Source organism: Molossus molossus, unplaced genomic scaffold, assembly GCF_014108415.1.
Source record: "Molossus molossus isolate mMolMol1 unplaced genomic scaffold, mMolMol1.p scaffold_m16_p_21, whole genome shotgun sequence".
Taxonomy (NCBI): Eukaryota; Metazoa; Chordata; class Mammalia; order Chiroptera; family Molossidae; genus Molossus; species Molossus molossus.
Genome location: NW_023425357.1, coordinates 17513815 through 17529249, shown reverse-complemented (window position 1 = coordinate 17529249; position 15435 = coordinate 17513815). Strand labels below are relative to the sequence as shown.

At 47.1% G+C, this 15435-nt stretch overlaps 1 protein-coding gene across 4 annotated transcripts in view; it reads left to right on the top strand.

Moving 5' to 3' along the window:
• The window catches only part of SPG7 (SPG7 matrix AAA peptidase subunit, paraplegin), a 40220-nt gene that overhangs the window by 10742 nt on the left and 14043 nt on the right, over window positions 1–15435 (top strand). For 2 of the 4 annotated variants that reach the window (XM_036274428.1, XM_036274429.1), the window contains exons 6-11: window positions 793–895; window positions 1318–1443; window positions 2301–2463; window positions 2859–3032; window positions 13652–13776; window positions 14672–14774. In XM_036274428.1, coding sequence (XP_036130321.1) covers window positions 793–895; window positions 1318–1443; window positions 2301–2463; window positions 2859–3032; window positions 13652–13776; window positions 14672–14774 — 794 coding nt within the window. The remainder of the gene's footprint in view (window positions 1–792; window positions 896–1317; window positions 1444–2300; window positions 2464–2858; window positions 3033–13651; window positions 13777–14671; window positions 14775–15435) is intronic. The other 2 variants (XM_036274430.1, XM_036274431.1) reach the window with 2 other exon arrangements.

The following is a 15435-nucleotide window of genomic DNA, read 5'->3' as shown; positions in this document are numbered from 1 at the left end:
GGGAAGAAGCACAGATATCCAACAGAAATTCTTGGTTCCATGTTGCAGAGAGCAATAGAGACTGTAGGCCATGGGTCTGCAGACTCTTTAGTGGGAGCAGATCAGTCAGCACAATCAGGGGCCTCTAACTGCATGCTGGACCAATAGTGGCTGATAGCCATGTGCAGAGAGGTTTACTATTGACATGTGGATATGCTTTGTAATTCTGATAAGACTCACTTGGTAACTAGCCAGCACATCTGTGAAATTCTACACACAACCCACTGGTGCCTGAAGGCTCAGGGCTCTGAGGTTGTGCTTCTGGTTTATTGTAGCAGTAATAGTGGTACAGGGCAGATGGGCAGCTTCCCCTCTTCATGTGGAGGGCTGACATCCCAGGGTGTACTCTTTATTCTAAGCTTATCCTGGCTTACAAACAAAAATTATCAGCCTCTTTTTGAAAACAAAATTTATCGAATGTGAAAACCTGCTCTTGTCGGTTCGTTAATTATCACATGGCTCTAGATAAGGCATTGAGTGGCATCAGCTATTCTGACTTCACACCAAGGTTATATATACTGTATCTCCAGCATTTCCACACACCATCTGACAGTTTGGGAAAATGTTATGAAAGCGTGTAATTGGTGAGAACTGGACAGGGAAACCATTTTCACATGTTGCTCTTGGAGGGAGGGGTAGCTCTTCTCATCTTTGAAATGTCTGTGGTCCCTGGTCCCTGACTGTGTACAGCAAGACTTTCAGCTGCCTAGTGGCCACTTCTGAGCCTATAATTACCTCTCTTTCTCGAACTAGTGCCCTCTATGCCTTGGGGATGACAGCGGTGGGCTTGGCCATCCTATGGTATGTTTTTCGTTTGGCTGGAATGACGGGAAGAGAAGGAGGATTCAGTGCATTTGTAAGTTGTACAAATGACATCTCACTGAACTTGCAGTCTTAGGATTTGTGTGTGTGTTCTTGCTAAGTGCTTTTCCTGTAAACAACAGAATAAGTTTACAGTGAAAGTTAACCTGGAGCTGTAATTTGGCAGTTCATCTTTCCTTCTGCTTGGCTGCCTGGAGGGTGTACAGTAACCAGTTTTAACTGAGGCTCCCTTTCCTTGACTTGTGGGGTGGCTGAGCCATGGGAATGTATAGGGCAGCTTATTCTGCAGTTTTCAACATTAACTGGGTTGGTTCTTCTGGGTGTTGGGAGGAGGGTCTGTGAGATCCTCCAAAAGTGGGGAGGTGGGAACACGGGCGGGACAGGCAGAGCCAGCACTGAGGTGCTCCTCTAGCTCTGGGAGTGCACAGCGCCCTGCCCTCTGTTCTTTCTGCCCAGAATCAGCTCAAAATGGCTCGATTTACGATTGTGGATGGCAAGATGGGGAAGGGAGTCAGCTTCAAAGATGTGGCAGGAATGCACGAAGCCAAACTGGAGGTCAAAGAGTTTGTGGATTATCTGAAGGTAAGCCCATGTGCTGAGCAGGAGATGGGTGTGAACGCTCTCCCAGAGGGGAGAACTTCATTGATCAGACGTGTGTGCTGCATGGAGAGCCCTGTGCTGAGGTGGGGGTACACATGTACTACACATGCTGGTGTTTGTTAGCCTGGCAGCACAGGCTAAATGCACAGTTTTGACCAACAGAAAGTCTGATAGTTGATCACTGATCAAACCCAGAACCTTGGGGACACTGGCTTTTCCCAGAACCTTGTGCATCATGGCTGATTCGAATTGACCTTCAGGAGATTCCTTTCTTGAAAATTATGTTTTGTTTTTTGTTTTTTTTAATCCTCACCCGAGGACATTTTTCCATTCTTTGTTCAGGTAGAGTGGGAGGGAGAGAGAGGAACAGAGAGAGAGAGAGAAACATCGATGTGAAAGGAACACATCGAGTGGCTGCCACCCGCACAACCGACCAGGGCCGGGGACAAACTGCAACCTAGGTACGCGCCCTTAGCGGGAACCGAACCCGGGTCTCTCCGGACCGCAGGCCGACGCTCTAACCGCTGAGCCAAACCGGCCAGGGCTGAAAATTATGTTTGAAAAATCTGTGGTTAGCCTGGCCAGTGTGGTTCAGTGGTTGAGCGTCGACCAATGCATCAAGAGGTTGCTGGTTTGATTTCTGGTCAGGACACATGCCCAGTTTGTGGGCCCGATCCCCAGTGGGGGGCATGCAGGAGGTGGCCAATCAGTGTTCTCTCTCATCATTGTTTCTATCTCTCTCTCCCTCTCCTTCCCCCTTCCTCTCTCAAATCAATAAAGAAAAAAAATTTAAAAAGAAAAACCTATGGTTAGTGTCACATTATCTGCTGCTTTTCTAGAGCCCAGCGCGCTTCCTTCAGCTTGGTGCCAAAGTTCCGAAGGGTGCACTTCTGCTCGGGCCCCCTGGCTGTGGGAAGACCCTGCTGGCCAAGGCTGTGGCGACGGAGGCCCAGGTGCCCTTTTTGGCGATGGCTGGATCGGAGTTTGTGGAGGTCATTGGAGGTAGGCATTGCTCAGGGGGGCTGCAGAAAGACTCACCTGACCATTTGTTTAAGATAGCCCTCCTTTCACACATTCTCTCTGTCAGGTGGCTGAATTAATGGGGAAATGGGGGGAATAGAGAAGGAAAAGTGAAACCTGATATATGGGAAACATTGTGTTTATGTAGAGAACTGGATTATGATGTTCTTTGAAGCTGCTTCCACTTGTGGTCCTGGGAGTCCAGGGGTTGAGCATCTTTTAGTGTGACATCCGCTGGGATAGGGCCTGGTTTTGTTTGCATGAGTGGATGCTTGCTCAGATTTCATCATTCTTACCGAGCAGCTCTGGCCCCTGGCTCAAGAGTAGGGTTCATCTCCTGTTACCTGTCAGCTTCCTGGCCCTCTGTGTCCCCTCAGGTCTTGGTGCTGCCCGTGTGCGGAGCCTCTTCAAGGAGGCCCGTGCTCGGGCCCCCTGCATCGTCTACATTGATGAGATTGATGCCGTTGGCAAGAAGCGCTCCACCACCATGTCGGGCTTCTCCAACACGGAGGAGGAGCAGACCCTCAACCAGCTTCTAGTGGAAATGGACGGTGAGCACCCTCCCTGGCTGCTTCTGCGAGGGGAGAAGAGTTTCCAACTCTTTCATAACAGTCATTTTCATGCTGCTTATGTTTGTTGTTCCAGAACCGTACACTTATGTTCATAGGTATTTTATTTTTCTCCAATCATTGGTCTGTACTGTTTCTCCACCTTACCACCTGCCACAGGTGAGGGTGATACCAGTACACAGAGAATCATTGTTTAGCAGATAATGACTAGAAACAAGGTCAGTTTAAGAACTATTCATCATCTTGCTGCACCCAAGAAACACAACTTTTAATTTTAAAAAGTCAAGGGAATAGTAAAGAAAAAAGAAAAACAACTAGGAATACAAGTGGCAGGTCAGGCCACGATGATGCTTTTCAGTCTTGAGTGAGCCAAGTTGATTGCGCTGCCGTGTTTGTCTTTACACGCTGCCCTGGTCAAAGGGGGACCCAGCTGGAGGGTGGAACAGGACGTTCGTGGAAACTGATGCGTTGTTGCGCTGGGGGAGGCTCTGTGTTTGCCACCCTTGAAAATGACCTCTGGACTGGCTTCCTCACAATTTCTGTTTCTTTTTTTAATGGAAATGACCCAGTAAAGGTGACAAGGAATTGTTTTCTTTTGAGCTACTTGGTAAGATCTTTTTGTGTTTGTGTCTGTAGTTTGTTTTTATTGTGGTGAAATAAACATAACATAAAATTTACCATTTTTAACCATTTTTCAATGTACAGTTCAGTGGCATTAAGTATATTCTTTTCTTTTTTTTTTTTTTTTATCCTCACCCGAGGACATTTTTCCATTTTTGTTCAGATAGAGTGGGAGGGAAAGAGGGGAAGAAGGGAAGAGAGAGAAAGAGAGAGAGAGAGAGACATCTACGTGAAAGGGACACATCGAGTGGCTGCCTCCTGCACAAGCCAGAGAGAGAGAGACATCGACGTGAAAGGGACACATCGAATGGCTGCCTCCTGCACAACCCCAAATGGGGCCGGGGACAAACTGCAACCAAGGCACACGCTCCTAGCGGGAACCAAACCCGGGTCTCTCTGGACTGCAGACCAATTCTCTAACTGCTGAGCCAAACCGTCCACGGCAGTATATTCTTATTTGTGTGGGCAACAATCACCACATCCATCTCCAGAACTTCCTCTTCCCAAACTGAAACTCTGTCCCCGTTAAACACTGACTCTTCATTCCCCTCCCCCAGTCCCTGGTGTCCACACTTCTGCTTTCTGTCTGTGAATTTGACTATTCTAGGGACTTCGTATAAATGGAATCATACAGTATTTATCCTGTTGTGACTGAGTGTAATATCCGCAAGGTTCATCCATGTTTTCACGTGTAAGAATTTCCTTCCTTTTTAAGACTGAGTGATGCTCCATTGTATAGAATATAGATAAGACTATATTTTGTTTATCTATCTATCTATCATCTATCTATCTATCTGTTGATGGGCACTTTGGGCTATTGTGAATAATGCTGCTGTGAACATGGGCATACAGATATCTCTTCATGTCCCAGTTGTTGAAGATTCATTTTTATCTTCTCTTTAATCAGAATTCTAGCCCTGGCTGGTTTGGCTCAGCAGTTAGAGCATCGGCCCGTGGACCAGAGAGTCCTGGGTTCAATTCCGGCCAAGGGCATGTACCTCAGTTGCAGTTTGTCCCCAGCCCCGGTTGGGGTTGTGCAGGTGGCAACCAGTCGATGTGTCTCTGTCACATGGTTGTTTCTCTCTCCCTGTCTCTTCCTCCCACTCTGTCTGAAGATAAATGTAAAAATATCCTCGGGTGAGGATTAAAAATAAATAAAATAAACTTACAAAAAATCAGAATTCTAGTTGTATTTTAGCTATTGTAAATGAGGGAGACACTTTTTTCTCCATGTATTTTGATCCTGAGAGAGTTAACTACTTATTCGTGTACTTATGTTTCCTTTTACAGTGTTCTTACTATTTGGGATATATATCTGTTGTCCAGCACACAGACAGTTGAGTTTGAGTATATGTATGTGACTAAGGGCAAAACTTTTTTTAACCTTTCATTTTAAAATAATCCCAGACTTATAAAAGCATTGTAGAAGCAGTCCAAAGAGTTCCTTTATACCTGCCCCCAAGTTTTCCAGGGCTGACATGGCTGCAACCAGGCTGTAGATGTTCACAAACATCATCTCTCAGCCCACGATGTGCCTTTCCTAGTTCAGGATCCAGCATGCCAACATGTCCCATTTAGTTTTCCTGTCTCTTTGGTCTCTTCCAGCATGGGACTGGTTCTCTGTCTTTTTTGTGTGATCATGACACTTTATAGACCTGTCCCATTAAAGGACATCCCCACTGTGATGCTGTGCTGTGCCCCCAGAGTTAGGTCAAGTCAAGCATTTTTGGCAGGAACCACACAGCAGTCTTGGTGTCCCTTATTGTACATGGCATCACTGTGCCTCATCCCTGGTGCTGAGATTCTGACAGATGGCCTCTGGCAGGCATGGCAAGGCCTTTCCTCAAACATTGTTGAGCAGGTCAGATGGACTGATGCATATGGAAGCATTTTATAAGCTCTGCAAGCTCTCCAGTTTTAAAATCAAGACATAGCCCTGGTTGGTTTGGCTCAGCAGTTAGAACATTGGCCCTCAGACCGAAGGTTGAGGGTTCAATCCTGGTCAAGGGTACATACCTGGGTTGCAGGTTTTCTCCCCAACCCCGGTCAGGGTTGTGCAGGAGGCAACCAATCGATGTGTCTCACATCGATGTTTTTCTCTCTCTCTCTGCTCCTCCCTCCTTCTAACAAAGTTGAGGAAAAGGCTGTGTTGTTACACTGTAAGAATGGTTCTCCCTGGGGCTGCTTTGCAGACCTCCTGCATTCCTCTCTGTCTTTCATCCAGTCATCCATCAATATTTGGTCAGGGACTATTTTATTTATTTATTTTTAAAATTGATTTTAGAGAGGAAAGGAGAGGGAGAGTAAGATAGAAACATCAATGAGAGACATTGATTGGCTGCCTCCAGAACGCCCCCTGCTGGGGATTGAGCCTGCAACCTGTGTATGTGCCCTGACTGGGAATCAAACTGGGGATCTCTTGGTGTGTAGGTCGACGCTCAACCACTGAGCCACACCGGCTAGGCACTCAGGGACTATTTTTTTGTGTGTGGTGGTGGTGGTGGTCTCAGGGACTATTTATGGTACAATCAAGATTTGAAGAGCTACCTTCCACATGAAGAGCAAGCTTTCCAGAGAATGAATTTTCCAAAGACCTCAGTATCTCTAGAGATGTAAGTAGAGTGAGTTGTTGAGAGACACACCCTCAAAGATGTGGGCCCTTCAAGAGTACTTTCCAGGCCAGCTTCCAGGGATCCCCTACCCTGGGGTCATGTGTGCCAGACCTGCTCTGACTATTCTTCCACTCAGTGTTTGGCTGTGGCTATTGAGACCTGCTTTTCAAGGGAGGCAGTATTTTATAGTTTAAAAAGTTACCCTCTGTCCTGGCTGGGTACTCAGTTGGTTAGAGTGTGATCCTGATACGCCAGGGTTGCTGGTCAGGGCACATTGAAGTATCAACCAATTGTCCTAGCCAGTGTGGTGCAGTGGTTAGAGCATTGGTCCTTGGACCTAAGGGTTGCGGGTTCAATTCCTGGTTGAGGGCATATACCTGGGTTGCAGTTTTGATCCCCGGCCCCAGTCAGGGTTGTGCAGGAGGCAACCAATCATTGTGTCTCTTTCACATCGATGTTTCTCTCCCCACCCCTTCCTTCCACTCTCTCTACAAAAAAAGACATAAAAAAATCAACCAATGAATGCATATATAAGTGGAACAACAAATTGATCTTTCTCTTTCCCCACGTCCCTTTCCCCCCTCTCCTATCTTCTTTCTCGAATTTTTTTTTTATGTTACTCTCTGGGTCTCCAACATTTAAAAAACCATATGAAATTAGTTCTCTTGTGAATAGCTTTCCATGATCTCTTAGTAGTGTTTCATCTTCAGTGTGGCTTTGGTTATTACTACTAGGGGTGGTTTTCGAGTCCTGAAGCAATCTTTTTTTTTCTTTATCCTCACCTGAGGACATTGTTTTTTGCATTTATCTTCAGACAGAGTGGGAGGGAGAGAGGGGGGGAAGAGAGAGAGAAACATCAACGTGAGAGAGACACATCGAGTGGTTGCCACCCGCACAACCCCAACTAGGGCCGGGGTCAAACTGCAACCGAGGTACGTGCCCTTAGCGGAAACCGAACCCAGGACTCTGGTCCATGGGCTGATGCTCTAACCGCTGAGTCAAACCGGCCAGAGCCTGAAGGAATCTTAAAGACCCCTCATCCTGGCTACTGATGGGTCAGGTGGGCAGATGGTGGGGATTGGTCAGGCCTGAGGGTGCCGGAGCCTAGTCTGCTGTCAGCTGTGACAGACCATGCTGAGACCCAGCACTGTGCCTGTGATGACTCTGCTATCAGACGTGCCAGGTTTATCAATAGCTTCTGATTGTCTCTTTAAAAGAATAAGTAGCCCTGGCCAGTTTGGCTCAGTGGTTGAACGTCGGCCTGCGGACCAGAGAGTCCCGGATTCGGTTCCTGCTAGGGGCACATACCACAAAAAAAAATAAATAAAAGAATGAGTAATCTTTGTGATACTGAGTGGACAGAGGGGAGCAGTCTTTTGAAAGTTGTCAGATGATTAGTTGGCTATCCAAACCTGATTTGTCATTGAGTCTCACTGCCCTGCTGGACGCAGTGATGTCCATGTTTGTCAGATGGCCGTCCAAGCCTTGAACCCCAGGCATGCTCATGGACTGTGGAAGGATGCTGTGGGGTTCACACCAGTCCTCTCTTCTGAGCCATGGTTTTCTGATGTTACAGTGCGGTTAAAGTTTATGACCTTACCTGTGGTTCTGCACCCTTCTCAGTGCAACAGAGCATCATTCTTGGTGATTACGAAGGGGCTCCTCCTGGCTCTGACTGAGCACTCAGGGCCATGGGCAGCACTGCACGTCTTCTCTTTCTGCTTATATTGCTTTTTGCGCTGAAGACAGAGACTACCTTTTGGGGCAGGCTTGAGCCCACCAGGAAGCATTTACCAGATGGCGTCTTCCTCTGAGCTGAAGCTCTCTGTGCTGCCATGAAAAGAGCTGCTTCCGCCCCAGGATTTGCTCATGCCCAGAATCCCTGACTGAAGAAGGCCTCTTGTTGGGCTAGGCCAGTAGCAAACAAGTCCCTGTGTGCACAGACACAGCTGAGCATTCTCAGCCCTTCAGCTGTGTCTGAAGAGTCTTTGTTACTCCTTGGGGAAGAGCAGTTTCTATTCATTGAAATACAGAGCTCGGAGCAGATGCTGTGTAGGTCGTGGGAAAAGCTCACTGAGGAAGAGAAGTCCTCATCTCATGGGTTAGGCAGAGTAGGCCCTGCCGGACTGCCAGACCATGTGGGGGAATGGCACCTGCATTTAAGGGCGCTGGGCCTACCTTTTTACGGTTCGATTGGCAAAAAGAAGGTTGCACTGAGGGCCCTCTGCGATGGACGTGTTTGTCTGAACCTCTGAGTTAGAAAGTGTGAGAGGACGTAAACTCTGGTGCTGCATGGAGTCCTTAGAAAACCCCAGCTGTGCATAGGGCCCTTCCCATTTTTTTTTTTTTTTATCCTCACCCGAGGACATTTTTCCATTTTTTGTTCAGATAGAGTGGGAGGGAGAGAGAGGAAGAGAGAGAGAGAGAGAAACATCGACGTGAAAGGGACACATCGAGTGACTGCCATCCATATGACCAACCAGGGCCGGAGACAAATTGCAACCGAGGTACGCGCCCCTAATGGGAACCGAACCCAGATATCTCTGGACCGCAGGCAGACGCTCTAACCCCTGAGCCAAACCGGCCAGGGCGGGCCCTTTCCATTTTAATCTAGGATCCATTTTACATTAATACTTGTATAAGTTGGGGAGTTTTGGTCACGGTTCATTTTTCTGCCTACGGGTGTCTGGTTGTTCCAGCAGTGTTTGTTTAAAACACTGTTTCCTCCACTGAATTGCTTTTGCACCTTCGTCGGAACTCAGCTGGAGTATCTGGAAGTGTCTTTCCTGGGCCCTCTGGTCTGTTTGTTGGTCTCCAGGTCTGTGCCATACCACACCATACAGCCTTCTTCCCTGAGGTGCCCAGTGAGCCTCAACAGAGACGGAGGAGTCCTCCTACTGTGTGTTGGCCAACAGTGCTGAAGTGCTTCTCCTTCCTTTGCCTTTTCCTGTAACTTGTAGAATAAGCTTGTTCATATCTACCAAGTAGTCCTGCTGAGATTTTGATAGGAACACTCACCTAGAAGGATACCTAGAGTAAAAAATTATGGCAACAGCAGATGCTGGTGAGGATGTGAAGGAATTGGATCTCCTACACTGCTGGTGGGAATGCGAAACGTGTAGCCTCTCTGGGAAACAGGCAGTTTCTGAAAAAAATTGAACATACATGGTACCTTATGACACACTCCTGGGTGTTCTTCCTAGAGGAATGTTTACACAAAACACCTGTGCAGCATTGTTCATTTATTTGTAATAGCTGAAAACTGGAAACAACCCAGATGTCCTTCAGTGAGTACATAAACTCTGGTATGTCCTTTTCATGGTTTCCATGCAACAGTAAAAAGAAACTAACTCACCCTGGCCAGGTGGCTCGGTTGGAGTATTGTCTCATACACCAAAAGTTCGGGTTCAGTTCCCGGTCAGGGTACATACCTAGGTTGCAGGTCCATCTCCTGTTGGGGCGTGTATGGGAGGCCAGTAATCAATGTTTCTCTCTTATTTTGATGTTTCTCTCTCTCTTTCTTGCTCTCTCTCCCCCTTCCTCTCTTCAAAATCCATAATAAAAAATTTTTAAAGAACGCTGGACGGTTTTGCTCAGCATTTAGAGCGTCGGCCTGCGGACCAGAGAGACCCGGGTTTGGTTCTCGCTAAGGTCATGTGCCTCAGTTGCAGTTTGTCCCCAGCCCCGGTTGGGGTCATGTGGGTGGCAACCAGTCGATGTGTCTCTCTCACGTTGATGTTTCTCTCTCTCTTCCTCCCTCTCTCCCTCCTCTATCTGAAGATAAATGCAAAAATGTCCTCAAGTGAGGATAAAAAAAAATTTTTTTTTTTAAGAAAAACTAACTGTTCTTATATACAATTACTTTCATGGATCTCAGGAGGATTATGCTGAATGAAAAAAGCCAACCTGTAAAGGCTACATATATGATTCAATTTATATGAGACTGTCAAAATGACAAACTTCTAGAGGTGGAGAACAGATCAGTGGTTACTAGGGGTTAGAAAGGTGGGAGGGGAGAGGAGGGGATGTGACTATAAAGGGAGGTCTTTGTGGTGGTGGCATCTACCTGGTTCGAGGTGGAGGTTACAGGAATCTTCAGTGATAAAAGTGCAGAGAACCAAGTGCATGTAAGACAGTTGATGTCGATTAAGGCCTGTGGACTGTGCATTGTGGATTTCCTGGTTTTGACATTGCACTGTAGTTACTTAACATGCCACCAGGAAACGGGTGGGGGACTTCTCTGCACTATTTTTGTAATTTGCTGTGTATCTACAACTATGTCAAAATATAAAGTTTCTATAAATTAATAAGGATTCCTGATACACACACACACACACGGTATCTTTTTTGTTTGTTTGTTTTGTTAATCATCACCCAAGGATGTTTTTTCCATTGATTTTTAAATAGTGAAAGGGAAGCAGGGGGAGAGACAGAGAGAGAGAGAGAAACATTGATGTGAGAGATTTATCAATTGGCTGCCTCCCAAACTCACCTCAACTAGGGATTGAACCTGCAACCTAGGCACATGCCCTTGACTGGGAATCAAACCCTTGAACCTTCGGTCTGTGGGCTGACACTCTAACTACTGAGACACACTGACCAGGGGAAGTTTCTCTTTTTAAAAAAAAATTTATTTATTTTAGCCCTGGCTGGTTCTGCTAAGTGGTTAGAGCATCGGCTTACAGACCAGAGTCCCGGGTTTGACTCTAGCCAAGGGCATGTACCCCGGTTGCGGTTAGTCCCCGGCCCCATTTGGGGTCATGCAGGTGGCAACCAGTCAATGTATCTCTCTCATGTCAATATTTCTCTCTCTCTCTTCCTCCTACTCCGTCTGAAGATAAAATGTAAAAATATCCTCGGGTGAGGAATTAAAAAAAAAATGTGTGTGTGTGTGTGTGTGTGTGTGTATTTACTTATTTTAGAGAGAAAGGAGAGTAGAGAGAGAGAAACATCGATTTGGTGTTTCACTGATGCATTTATTGGTTGATTCTTGAATGTGCCCTGACCAGTGATGGAACCTGCAACCTTGGCATATCGGGATGACACTCTAACCAACTGAGCTACCTGCCAGAGCCATCAAAATATAAAGTTTCAAACAGGAAACCTGGGGGCACTGCACCCTGTGGTTTATATGACCAGGCCCTGGAGTGAGGGGTCCATTATACAGGGAGGTCAAGGTGACTTGTGATGGCAGAGCTTTGAATGTCACTACTCCCCTTTCTGCTTGGAGCCCACTGACATGGTGTCCACCCTTGCCTTGCTGTTGTTTTTATTCTACAACCACTGTTCCTACTACTTTTCAATATTTTTTTGTTATGTGTATAACTTCAGATTTCTGTATTTACAACCTTGACCTGTGGAAGACAGCATTTCAGAAACGTTGAGCGGTGAACCCTGACAGGTCTTCCCAAGCAGCACTCTGGGATGAGTGGCATGGGGGCCCCCCGGCACTGAGGAGTCTCCTGGGGAGTGAAGCTGCATCTGGCCAGATTGCTTCCCTCCAGTTGCTTCTCAATTTCTTTCTTTCTTTTTTTTTACTATATAAGAGAACATTTATTTGGAAAATCACAGAGGTAGAAGAAGTAGTTTGTAGGAGAAATGGGCTTAGGAAACAAGTTATAGAGGCAAAGGAAGGAGCTTGGCAGTGAGGGAGGTAATGGTTGCTTCTCATTTCCATGGCAGTGTCTTGCTTTTCCTAAAACAGGAGTGTGAGCAACTGGAGCAAAGAGGCTGACGCATCATATGTGCTGGGTGGTGCTTGCTCTTGTTTCTGAATTTGTTTCAAAAGTCAGAGTGATTTTAAGACATCACCTTTGCATCAACCAAGTGGATACTTTTCTGCTTTCTCCACTCTTGGCACATGAACGGGCCTGGACTCATGGTGGCCTCCTGGCTTATCCCATTCCACACTGCTGATGAGAGAGGTCGCACCTCTGTGAGATATTTTTTTGAAGTTGTGGAGTGATTTTCTTGGGAATGGCATGTGGTTTGGGCTGTCCTGGTGGCTGCTTTTCAGTGACACGGGTGTCAGCCCCTCAGTTAGGTGGGTGCCCTCCCTGAGCTGGTGTGTTTGGCTGGGGTCCTGGAGTGGAGTGAAGGACAACATGCTGTGAGGTGGCAGTGCCTGACATGCTGTCAGGGTTTAATTCCGTAATATTTCTTCAAAACTTTACTTTTGTTAAAAGACGTTATGGGTGGTTTAAAATTGTATTTGTTCATGTCAATTTATCAGATTTATTTAAGTTAGGAAAAGATAGGTCATGGCATCTTTTTTTTTTAATTCTCACCTGAGGTTATTTTTTTCCATTGCTTTTAAGATAGAGTGCAAGGGAGAGAGAGAGAACATCAGTGTGAGAGAGACACATCTATTGGTTGCCTCATGACCCCCCCCCCCCCAAGCCCGGGTATCAAACCTGCAACTTAGGAACATGCACTTGACAAGGAATCAAGCCCACAACTCTTGGTCCGTGGGCCGATGCTCTTAACAGCTGAGCCAAACCGTCCAGAGCAGGTCATGGCATCTTAATTTTTTAAACTTTGCATTATGGAACTTTTCAAACATCAACATAAGCAAAAGTGTGCAGTGAGCCCCCATGTCCCAGGTCAGCTTTAGTCATCGGTGCTTGTCCAGCCCTAGTCCATGTACACCTCCCTCTCTGTTTCTTCTCCCCAGTGGGTTGTTTTAAAGCCAACCCAAAGTTCTGGACCTTACACATTCAGAGAAATATCATATAACTTAAATTAAAAGTAACTTCTTGCCCTGGCTGGTTTGGCTCAGCGGTTGGAGCGTCAGCCTGTGGACCAGAGTGTCCTGGGTTTGGTTCCCGCTAGGGAACCAAAATAAATAACTTCTCTGTGCCATCTAATATCCAGTGAGGCACAGAGTCCCCAGTTGCTTCTAAATGTGTTTTTGCAGTTGCAGATCTGGGCCATTCATTGGGGGTTTCTGGACTTGCTTTTAAATTCTCATGTGAGAAACCTGGGCCAGAAAACCCCGGCCCTCAGACCAAGTGTTAGAGGTAGAATGTCCCAGATGTCTCCATGGTGGTCACTTCGCCTCAAGGAAATGCAGTGTTGAAGCTAAGAGGGTCCTTGCTCCTGGGGCCCACCCTGTTAGCAGTTCCCTCCGGGGGTGTTGTGTGGACTCAGAGGTTCCCAGCTGCAGTTCTGTCTCTGGGGAAATAAAACCAGCCAGTTCTTGCCCTTGTGGTGATCTTGGTAGAAAGCTCTCAGGGAAGGATCAGTCCTAGGTCAGTAGTCTTCTCTCGTGGACCCTGGTAGGAAATATCTCCTGTCCTGTCTTGAACCCCATGGGGAAGGCTACAATATTGGGGACCCCCACCATAAAGGCCACTGTCTGTTCCTCAGGAATGGGCACCACTGACCATGTCATCGTCCTGGCATCCACCAACCGAGCCGACATTTTGGATAATGCTCTAATGAGGCCAGGCCGACTGGACCGACACGTCTTCATCGATCTCCCCACACTGCAGGTCAGTATGGAATGAGGCTGCCCCCTGCCAGGGTGCAGCTGCTGTTCCCTCTCGTGCTTGTCTGTCCAGACTTTTCTTTGGCTCACCGCTCTTCTCATGGTTTTGCAGCTTGTTTTCTGTTTACCCACATTGTTTTTCCCTTTATCCTTAAGAGTGTGTGATTGAATGGACTGGTCTTGGTTGCATTTTGTAGCATATTCTTTGGAGAGCCTCAGAATTCTCATCCTGACCAGCTCAAGTTCTTGGTGCCACATGGTTGTGGAGCATAAGCTGTGCAGCTGCCCCAATAACAGGTTGGAAGGGGGAGTAAGACCAGCTGACCTTTTGGCCCCACCAGCCTCCTCCATTTCAGCTCTGGTTGGATGTCCACCTCTGGGTGGCCAGGCCTTTGTGGTGGCCCCTGAGGGAGCAGGGACCCAGCATGCAGTGATGAGGGTCACGTGTGTGGTAGTGACCACCATGGATGGTGACCGTAAAGGTGGTTCAGTTGCTTACTGTTCCTGTAGGTCCACACATGGGGGCACAGGGCGGTGGCTCGTGGCACACCCAGTGCTCATTCTGGGTTCTTTCAAACTGCTACTCTGTCGAAGTGGAGGGAAGCTGCCCTCTGACACTGCTCCTGGAGAAGTAGCTGTCCATCTTCCTGTGTAGGAATCATTTCCATGTTAACATTGAGATGTGCATGAATCAAAGGTTCCACAAAATAATTTTGATGTACTTTATTTTCTATTGTTTTCTTTTTTTTTCATTTTGCAATGCTACTTGCAGTTCTAGATTGGTTTCACAAACTATGGTCATGACTAATGATGGGGAAACTCTCGAGTGCCTCTCGAGTGGTTCCTGTCTGCATGGTGGACGTGTGGCCCACATTGTGCCCTCCTCCCGTCTTTGGTAGGAAAGGAAGGAGATTTTTGAGCAGCATCTGAAGAGCCTGAAGCTGACCCAGGCCAGCAGCTTTTACTCACAGCGTCTGGCGGAACTCACTCCGGGGTTCAGCGGTATGGGAGCCAGTTCTTGTTGGTCCTGAGGGTGGAGGGCAGGTGGTCTTTCCCGCATGCACGCATGAGCACAGGCCTCCCCCAGGTGCGCTCCATCCCCTCCTCTGGGCAGCACAGCTTGGTTGGGAGTGAGGTGGTGCACTCAGAGCCCACAGGAGGTAGAATTGCACACCACTTTACTTTTCCTCCCCAAGTGGTGGAAAACCTAACAGTGCTTCTCTTGCTTGCATTCAGACTGCCCATGCCTGTGTCTCCACTGTGGAGCTCTGCCTTTAGGGCTCTGCACACCAGCTCTTCAGTTCCTGTTCAGCTCAGATCGTGAGATTCCGCTGCTCCCACCAGGGGCTGCCATGGCTAGGCCTTGTCTCAGCCCAGGCATATCACTGCCCTCCCTCACAGTCTCAGTTTTAATTCGTAGACACAGACATCTCAGATCAAGATTTTGGGTGGAGCATTTTCTCAGTCTATTGAGATTTTGCTTCCCAGCAATTGTCATCAGTTTGGCTCAAATAAACACATAAAATTAAAAAAAAAAAAGATTGTTTTTTTCTGTATGGCTCTCATTTTAAAGGGCAATGTGCTATTTTTCTTTAGAGTTTTTTAATGTCTTTAACTAGATTCTTCTGGATACTAGAGAGCCTTTCATTTTTTTTTTTTTAAG